Consider the following 10361-nt stretch of genomic DNA (forward strand, 5'->3'; position numbering starts at 1 on the left):
ACACCACAAACACAGCAGACACAAATACCACCTGAGGCACTTAACACTTGATGAACACATTAACTTGAATGTATATCAAATAGTATTTCTATGGGAGGGACTAATAACAAGCTGAACATTATCCTGACGTTTACTTTACTGTTGAGTGAAGAAAAAACTTGATCGAGCACTAGAGAATTCCTTTAGTATCAACAAAAATATAGTGTTCGTATGATACAATTAAAGTAATTGAACTAAGTATATCTGCTCTTAAAGCGCTTTGAACAAGATTCTTTGCTATAGTTAAGGAGGAAATACAACATAAAACGTTTCATTGAAAGCGATAAATTTGAAGGAATAGGAATTGAATAGGAATTTAATAAGCGTATTAAAAACAACTTTTGTATAATCAAAATAAAATGTAAGTAATTAAAATTGAATTAAGAAGTTTTGAAAGGTCTTTTTCATTCAGAATTATCAGATCACAATTGAATTGTTTTATCTGCAAAAACCCATTTTATATATTTCTGGTATATTTTCTTGTATATATTTCATCAAACTTTATGAATATTAAAGAATTGCAAAGTATTAATTTTTTTTTATTTTTTTTTATTTTATTTTTTATTGTAAGCTTTAATTTATCAATTTTCACATTTAAGAGAAAGTTCAAATCAGAGAATTCTTACACTTATCGATAACTTTTATTTTTAACAATATCTATCAGATATAGGGAAGAGTTAAATGTGGGGTCTTATAGGGCAATTTAATGTATGTCACCTTTTGAGTCTACTATTTTTTGCCTTGGTAGCTAAGCATCTGTATAGTGAATTAGGGTGACCATAAAGATCCATAATATCGCCTATTTAACGAACATTGGAATGTCTTCCCATGTCTCTTACATATTCACCATGAGATCTGTGATATGGAATAGTAATGAAATAACTATGTAGATATGTGGATTTATTATTCAAATGTACCACTTGACTGTTTTTAAAATATTTATTGAGATTGATGTAAATGCTTGCATAGCAACCTCCATGCTAGGCGGCCATTAATATGTATTCAACACGCTTGTTGCGATAGGGAGCTAATGAAGTTGTAATTGAACGCCAATAAAATCCGAAAACATTGCGCACTGTGCCACGCGGGAATACAACCGAAAACGGCTAAGGTGAAAATACAAATAGATATGTATATGTATCGCTGTACGCACGGTGCATATATCAATATTTTGGTAACCTAGCCACATGCTAAATGCCGCACGGCGTTGCTTTGAACTCATTTCCGGCCGGAGTCACAATAGACGAGGGCTTTTCAAAGATATTTATTTGCATATAAATGTTGGCTAAAATGTGTGTTCTCGATACATTAGCTGTGTATCCGAGGTGACAATTTGAGAGGCAGGTGTATTTCGTAGATCACAGCAGGGCGCCATTTGGCTCGGGGCGGACAGATGCTTGGGACTGAGCGGGCTTCAGGCAGCCGAAATGTTAATTTAATTAAATTTTAAAGGCTTGGAGAGTGGCGCACGTGCCCCGAGGAGTGTGGTGTGTGGTGTAAGGTGTGCGGTGTGTGCCACCAATGACACGGGTCAGCGATTGTATGACAGGCAAGTGCCACGTGCCACGTGCCACGTGCCACCTTCAAGAATAAGGCATCCTATTACATAGCTACGGTTGCTCCACAGCCTCCACAGCCTCAACAGGCTCAATAGGATCAACAGGCTCCACAGGCTCCATAGGCTCCACGGGCTGCTCAGCTAAAATGCAACGGAGGCTCTCGATTTTGTTCAAAATGCCATCCCTTAGCTCCTCGAAAGGCCGCAAAAGACGCACGCCTTTCTTATCGTCGCGACCCTGAAATAGTGTCTCGCCTTCGAAGTCAATGTATTTGTGCTTGCGCGCGCAGAGCAGCGTGCCAAGTAGTTTGTCAGAGATGTGGTTGTACATCTGTAAGGCAGGCAGGTGAGTTGATGGAGGAACCTTTACCAGAGCTACCCACCTCAAAGAGCACGCCAAACATGAGGCTAACCTCTGCGGCATCATCCGCCGACTGTCGCTCGCCATTTTCGTTGATCAGCTCGCATAGCTGTAGGATCTCTTGGAGGGATAGGATCTGCGCCTGCACCGCGCGCCGCTCAGAGAGGCTGCCGGCGGGTGGGGTGCCGTACAGGTCCTTTTGAATGCTGCGCTTGGGTACATCTCGCACATTGTAGTGGGCGAAGGGATTGATACGCTGCCAGTTTTTGTGCTCCTCCACGTGCTGGTTAAACATATTGATGCGCGACAGGACACTCCTCTCCTTGAAAAAAAGGTTGGGGTAAGCCCGAGCTAAGTGTTCGATGTCTGAACCTACCACTGTGTTGCCTTTAGCCTCCATTATATGCTTTTAAAAAGTCCACTTATAATTTTTTTTATTTTTTTTTTTAGATTTTCAAAACAAAAACTGACTGAAACGTCAATATTTGTTGCCTCTCTGCCGGCCGACAAGCTGAAAAACAGAACGCCTGCTATCTCGGGCAAATGTGGCGGACAGTTTGCCCAACCGCTGTCTAAACACATCAACACCCTATCAAGGGGCGGCAGACTCGACTGGACACACGAACGCTAATCCTCATCAATAGCTCGAGGACTGAGCCGATGGCACGCCTTGCCGCTGTTGAGGGGCGGCAAGCGAAAGGTCAAAAGGTTGTCGCAGCATAACCCAATTAATCTATCCAGCGAAATGGCGTTGAGCTTAAAGCACTTTCCTATCCTGCGGCAAGCATGTGGAAAATGCGGCGGAAACTGCCAGCCAACTACACCATAAATTCTGTGCCACAATAGCGCGCAAGCAGGCGGAAGTATTTGAGCTTAGCAGACCAGGAAATACAAAACAAATTCAGAGACCGAATGCACGAACCAACAAAATTAATGAAACCAAATGGACAAAAGTCCCCCAAAAATGTCTTAAGTTTTTATCGCATCTTTAATACTCTACTCACAGAATGTGAATATACTTAAGAGTAATATTAGAGCTTTATGATAATTGCAAAACATTAATAAGCCTATTTATTCTACAAAAATACAGATTTTTGTGTAATATTTATTTATTGAAGAACTTTAAATTTATTATTGTATAACATGAACATACAAAACTTTTCCAAAAATGGCGCAAAAAACAATAAATTTGTAAATTAAATCACAATTCTATTTCCGCTTATATACAATTAATATTAAATATAAATTAAAACGCTACACACATTAAAAAATAAATAAAGCGGAAATGTTTCATGGTCAAATTAAATAAAAATTCTTTCAGGGGAAAAATATTTAATACATGAAACGTTTCTTTTTGTGTTTTTTTTTTTTTTTTTTTTTTTTTGCATCGTTGGTAATGAATCCCTGAAAAGTATGCATCATTTTTTAAAAGTGAATTTAGACAACAAAAGTGAAGCATATCAGGTGTGCAGCATTTTTTCCGGTTGCTTTTAATATAATAATTTCAGTGGATAATTAAAATTTTATTCATTTCAGCTTTAAAATGTATTTATAAATAATTTCGTGTAATTGTTTCCGCTGGAATTTATGATATTCTGCTCTCATTATTTATCAGCCTGTGTTCATTTGCTACAATATCCGTTTGGGATTTAAACCTGGTTTACTTTGGAATCAAGTCAAATACTCAGCTATGAGCGGGGTGACCATACTAGGAATTTCTCCATTGTTTATTGTGCAGCTTAAGAATGTGACATATTTACCATTCCTCCGGCAAAGAGTATTTCAAGCGCTGCTCGACACGGACAGACTGCGAGCGGATTTGTTGGCATAGCTAAGCAAATGTGGGAGAAATCGGGGAGCGGGAGAATGGCGCCACTTCCGCTCCGCAATAAACATTAATGCGCAATTAAAGCTGGTGTCTGGCATTTGTATCTGCAGGCTTAGGAAGGGGATTGTCTGTGTTTGATTTCCAGCACTTGGGGTGATTAGAGCTGGGCACCCAGTATTAGCTTTTACTTATTTATGGTAAATGCTTCGATACTCCAAGGCATTCATAGCTGCCTTTGATGTCCTGAGGGAGAGGCGCGAGGAGAGCTTAGTTCGACGTTTATCTGGGTATTTGGCATAAGTATTAAAAATTGTCATTTAAGCTTATATAAAAGTTTATACTAATTAGCTTGAGTTTGTATTCATTAAATGCTCTCTAATCAATTACAAACAAACAAAAGAATTGCACTTAGCAGAGTTTGTGCTGTGATTTGAGCTGCAATCAACCAGGCATTCACTCAGCTTATTGTTCTCTACTAAATTGAAGCAAAGTCTCTGCTTGAGAAAGTCTCTGCTTCATGTAGCAGATGCTGCAAGCTGGCTGACAGCCTGCATTTAAGCCCACTTGTCAAGTATGTCTGTTGTTTGCTTGTGATTGCAACAGGATTTAGTTACAGCTTCTCGTTTCCGCTGGGCCCAAGAGTGGCCGAACGAGCAGCCGAGAGTGCTGGGTAAATGCTAAAGATGCAAGAGTCCCTGAACAAATCTGTGTCTCTGTGGACACAGCTGCACGTTTCAGCTTAAATTTGTATCATGTGTCTTTAAAAAAGCATCACTGCATAATTCAATTTGGCAAAGAACAACTTTTGACACTTCACATGCTTGATAGGAGGTCAATTGTGGTGATGGGAGTGGGGCTCGGTGGTGTCGCGCTCGACTGATTCTTATGTTTGCTTGGCAATCGAGGCACGTCCGTCAATAAATTTTTGTGAATTTTAGATAGTATGCGTGGAATATTGGATATTGGATATTGGAATGGCTGCTTAATTTGCACAGCAGAGCTCCATATTTGCATTTTGGATGTACCTTGTACGCCCAACACCTGTTTGCACAAAGGAATTGACTTTTCAGCCAGACTAAATCGGTTAAATGCTCTGTTATATATACCATTAATAATCCTGGCAACCGACAGCTGATTTATTTGCATACTCTCTGATGCTGTCTTTTCTGGCCAAGTCGAAGTTTGACAAATGAAAGTATTTCAAATTTTGCAATTCCCTTGCCTCGCCTGGCCAACATTGATCCGACGCTAAGTGTTTGATACCCAGCAGATGGCAGATGAATTTGTTCAGCTCCATTTGGCTGACGCTAATGCCGGTGCTCCTCCTGCTGGTCCTGCTGCTACTGCTGTCGTTGCTTTTCAATGACATACCCAAAATTTGTGCGGGCGCTGTCCACTGAGCATAAGAAGTTACATAGAGATCCCAAGACGTTGTTAAGGCGATGACCTTTAAACCGAAACCGAAAACTGAACTTAAACCTTAAGCACACCAGTGCCAAACAAAATCAGAAAGAAAGTGCGAGATAGATATATAATTAGGTAATGTATCCCAAAAAAGGATATACCACATGTGTGACTAGTTCTTTTTCATAAAATACCCTTTCCCAAATTCACAAATATCTACTCAAAGGACGAAATGAAAAGAAAGAAGACTCTAATTCAATAGAAACAGAAAATAAGAATAAAATAAGAAATTTTAATATCAAACATAACATATAATTATATTAAAACAAAATAGAATATTAAATAAAAACAAAATAAACAAAATATTTAAAAATGAAATTAAAACTAAGTAATTAAAAAGTTAACATAAATTAAAATACTATTAATATAAGTAATAAAATATTAATAAATGAGATTAAAATAAATAAAATATTAGAGAGTTGAGATAAATTAAAATACTATTTATGCCATAAATAAGATATTATTGTATGCTATCCTCTCTAAGTACTTATATTTATTCAATATCAATTTAAGGGCTTCTGTAAGAGCATTTAATATTCTAAAAATCTCTGCTTAACACTTAACTTCTTTTTTATTGCTGTTGACAGAAAATGGCGGTCGCTCAGACAACTATGCAACAGCAGGCGCATATTTCACACACAAACGCAACGTGCGTGAGAGTGTGTTTGTGTGTGCACAAGATGTGTGTGAAAAATGGTTGAGTGTTGGTTGTCCATTGATTTGATTGACACTTTTATTGACACACCGCTGTTATTGCTCTTGTTGTAGTTGTTTCTGTTGCAGTCGAGAGTTTTATGACCCTAGCCTGTAAGCCAGAGTTGTGTGGGTGGCCATAAAGATTGTAAAATATTTAGTGTTTTTTCGAATATTCGATAATGCACAAATTGAGTTAATTCGCTTGGTTGTTTCGCATGCAATAAAAAGACAGGCTTAAAAATTAATATTCATTTTTATTAATATTTTCTCTGTATTTTCCTGCTTACAATAAATGTGATCGAAAAATTACATAAAAAAAAAAAAATTTAATATCAAAATTGTAAAATTAAGTCATAAATAAATCTTATTTGTGAAATATTTACACATGCATATTTTTTGAATAGTAGGTGTATTTCCATTCAAATTAATTTGCTTTCAAGAATATTATAAATAATGTTACTAATCAATTAATAAATAGACGTACGCCACAATGTCTCAAATTCTCATTCCCTCTGGCATTTAAGTCAATTATTAAACCCATTAAATGTGAGGGTGTTTCGGTTAGACATCCTAGCATTCGTAATTACGCTTATTTTGTTGTAAATAAATATATGTTGGCAAATGAATATTTGAAATAAAATTTGTTTCCTTAGGCATATGAGAGAGCTCCAGCCAAGAGGAAGCTAACAGAAACCACAGACTTTTATTACCCTGAAACATATAAAATTGTGGGCTAAAATAATGCTCACCTAACCAGACATTCTGAGCTCACACGCTTTCGAGTGTGGGAGCTCACATCTGCATAATGTAATAAAAATTACTTTTATTAATGCATTCGTAATTTGATTTATGATGCTGAAATGTGATAAAAAAAAAAGTTCAGAATATACCTGTTTTTGCCATCGAAATCACGTTTCAATTAAATTAAAATTTAATGTTAATATAAACATACATATTCCTTTAAGCCATTTATTGTGTTTACCTATTTATCAAGCGTTAAGAGTTCAATTTGTGTATTTTAATGCTTAAAAAAATAGAGTCCAGTAATAGGAAATCTGTAACACACTTTACAGAATATATTTATAGTTTATACTAATTAGGCATGTGGCTTATTGATATTAATGCTGTGAGACTAATTTTAATTTGTAATGTAATGCACGTTGCCAGGAAATTATTGCAAATTGGCCAGATTTGGCATATTTATTCATGGCATTGTATGTGGGTCTGCCAGCTGCTCGACATTTAAGAGCTTAAGCACTTTGTTGCTGTTTGGGAATGTAATATAATTTGCAAGTTTGCAGCTTGTCTGCATTCTTCTTGTTATTTATCTTGGCCCCTCTAATTGCCATCAGTCGTGGGTTGGTGAGTGCGAGCAGTAGCAGATAATTAAATTTTGTGGCCACCAGTGGGTCGGTCTGACTGTAAAGTGGCTGCAATGAAATTTCATTGCTTGCTGGGGTCACTTTGCTCTTTTCCTCCTCTTCCACTCCTCCTTCATATTTCTTTTAATTTTTGTTGTTTTTTATATACATTTCTTTTCGCATGCTCGTCTGTAACAATAACCCCGAAACCCACTCGTAAAATATGACATTTGTGGCCCTTAGTTAGTATTAGCGAGGCATGGGGCAAGCTATACCACCCCCCCCTGTAGTATAATTAATCTTGCTTCATTTTCACTTAATCGCGACCATGATTTGCACGCAATGTATACGAATATACGTAGTTTTCCTTTATTTAATTCGCATTTTCATTATGCTTTCTTTTTTTTCTGTGTCACACAGCGTGCGTGAGCTGCTAATACCACGTCGCATATTATTGCCACGTCCTTGGTCAGTAGCGTCAAATATAAGCATACAAATACAAAAAAATATTACCAATTTAAATATGCATAACATGGCGACCGACCGCCATTTGAGGCTGTTGGCTCTGTTGTTCGGCCAGTTCCCGGTGCCCCTTAATTACCTATTTAAATTCCAACTGTGCCCAGCTCAATGCCTAGCCAGTAAGCCGAGGACCGAGGGCCGTGGGCTATGGGCGATTGCGCCATGTTGAGTCAAATTTATTCTATTTGTTGGCAAATGACAGACAAGCTCTGGCATTATATGCAGACTTCCCACATTGGTTGCAGTCGCGCAGTCTTCTTACCATGAAATGATAAGCCATATAGTATATACTGTGTATCTATGTATAATCTAGATCAGGAAGGCAAGCTGACTCTTCCATACTGTAGCAGCCTACTAGCATTTCCTTGGAATACTCTACCTTGGATATACTCTACCAAAGCAGAGAGATTTTGTACTTATTGGCTAAGAGTTGGGCTTTAGCACGTACAAGTTTCATCAAGATTGTACATGTAGAATCAAATATTCATTTTTTGGTTTTTGACACTTTTGTTTATATAATATATATTACTACATATTATATATTACGTTATAATATTAAACTATAGTATCTTAAGAAATTTATTGGTGCAAACCAAAAATCAGCTTTAATTTTCTTTCACGAATTCATTTGCCCTTTGATGGAAGTATCCAGGAGTTTAGCATAATTCCCCGGGGCTAAACGTGACGTGTGTTGATTTATTAAAGTCTGCATTGTGCTACGCCCATTCAGAAAATGTTTGGTTATTTTTATTTCGGTTTTTCTTTTGTCTTGGGAGCAAATATTTGTTATTGGGGCAACTGCTACTGGCACATTTGAATTTATGCTAATTGTAAACCATTTTTTATGCTATAAATAGAGGAAAGTTAAAGGGTTTTAGCTCTTTTTGTTAGCTGCTTTGAATTTCATTTGACTACATTAATTAGCTTTGCCTTTAAATTAAATGAAATTCATTAACTTAACTGCTGGAGAGTTAAATGACTTGCATGGAAGATTTATTTTGCTGAAGCGCGTTTGTCTTATTTTAACGTTTCGCTTCTGTGCTGGACACATTGCGTATACGCAATTTATATTGAATGCATCAATTTTGATGCTATCAACTGTTAACAATGGCAAAAGCTGTCAGTATTAAGCGATTGTCTTATAAAATGGGTACTTCGTAATCAGATACACAAACAAGCAAACATATACAGCCACACACACACACACACACACACACACAAGAGAAACACAAACACTGCGAGCAAAGGGCTTTTACTTATTGCGTGCTGACAAGTTTTTCTTTAGCTTTCGGGAAGCATACTTTGGATACAACTTTGGTCAGCATACGGAACAATGACGTGGTCGTTGACGCTACCACAGCAATCTTAAACAGGACCACACACACACACACTCACACACGTACGCAGCCTGAAGGTCAACATACTAAAGCCCTTACGCTTTAAGTTTACGTAAGCTGAACTAGCGGAGCTTGAGTCATTTGTGTGCGTCATTGAGCTCCCAAGCCTCGGCAGCTGTTAAAAAACTATGACAGTGTGAATTGCAGATTCTCCGCTTTCTGTTCCCCTTTGCTGCAACTGAAACTGTGACTAAATTACATTTATGCTGCATACTGTATTCCATTGAAGAACGACAGGCGACGGCTGATCAAAGCAGGCGATGATGCCAAGGGGAAGTATGATGAAGCGACATAAAGCTGACAGCGCGAAATCTAAGACGTCTGTTTGTCGCGGACAAAACATGTAACTGAAACCCTCAGTCAAACAGTAAATGTAATTATATCCCTGGAATACAGAACGCTTGACCCAGTTCCACTCAAGTTCGACGCTGACTTGACTCTGCCTTGGCAATTACTTTCGCACGTTTGGCCTACAAAGGCTCCGGCCAACTGGGAATAAGGTTGCCCCATTGCCCTTTGTTTCTCGGCTAGCCAATGAAAATTATTGCAACACTTGCGAAATTCGTACACCCCATGTCTGGCATAAAAAAGAGGTCAATGTATTTATGCTCACTCCCGAAATAAAAAGAGCATATTGCTTGATCGACTGTCGTCTGTCTGTGGTATGACAGTATCTTTAGACCTATCCAAAATTATATAGAAATTATAAAAATATATTTGTCAAATATAGAATTTTGAATGCTAAATTTGGCTGCACCTTGAACGAGTATTAGGCAGTCGATCGTACTCGATTTTTTGTTGTTTCTGCTTATCTGCGACGTCTGCAACTTAGCTTTCCTCTTCTGCTCTTTGCTCGTAAAACTCGTAAGCGTACGAGGCTCATTTTATTTGCAGCACGCCCTGGACCAGCCCTAGCTGCCTTTGTCGCAAACAGTCAACGCTCTAAATGGGAATTTACGTTTCTGGCACGGGTGTGGAATGCCTCAAGTCATCATAACTTCTGCTCGAGGCAACTGTTGTTGCCCCACCGACCGCTGTGCCAATATCCACAGAGCCGCACTGTCCATAAATCAAATGTCGCTTTGAAGTTCCATATTGCTCGCTCTCTCGTTGCTAAGGACATAAGAAGATAAAT

The 10361-nt window shown here is 38.0% G+C and overlaps 1 protein-coding gene across 1 annotated transcript; it reads right to left on the bottom strand.

Annotated features, from left to right (window-relative positions):
* Positions 1 to 1287: 1287 nt before the first annotated feature.
* On the bottom strand, positions 1288 to 2476 carry LOC6583504 (actin-binding Rho-activating protein). Its single transcript, XM_002009136.4, has 3 exons — positions 2335 to 2476; positions 1981 to 2280; positions 1288 to 1928 (listed from the first exon to the last, which is right to left on the bottom strand). The coding sequence occupies exons 1-3, from the start codon at positions 2356 to 2358 to the stop codon at positions 1650 to 1652; spliced, it is 603 nt and encodes a 200-aa protein (XP_002009172.2). The 5' UTR covers positions 2359 to 2476; the 3' UTR covers positions 1288 to 1649.
* Between the last annotated feature and the right edge of the window lie 7885 nt (positions 2477 to 10361).

This window comes from Drosophila mojavensis, unplaced genomic scaffold (assembly GCF_018153725.1).
Source record: "Drosophila mojavensis isolate 15081-1352.22 unplaced genomic scaffold, ASM1815372v1 contig_74, whole genome shotgun sequence".
Classification (NCBI taxonomy): Eukaryota; Metazoa; Arthropoda; class Insecta; order Diptera; family Drosophilidae; genus Drosophila; species Drosophila mojavensis.

Excerpts from the sequence above, each read along its gene's own strand:
- LOC6583504 (XM_002009136.4), bottom strand. The coding sequence starts at position 2,358 with ATGGAGGCTAAAGGCAACACAGTG. Across the intron at positions 2,281-2,334 it reads AGGCTAAAGGCAACACAGTG|GAGAGGAGTGTCCTGTCGCG; the intron begins GTAGGTTCAGAC and ends CTTTTTTTCAAG. Across the intron at positions 1,929-1,980 it reads TGTTTGGCGTGCTCTTTGAG|ATGTACAACCACATCTCTGA; the intron begins GTGGGTAGCTCT and ends CCTGCCTTACAG.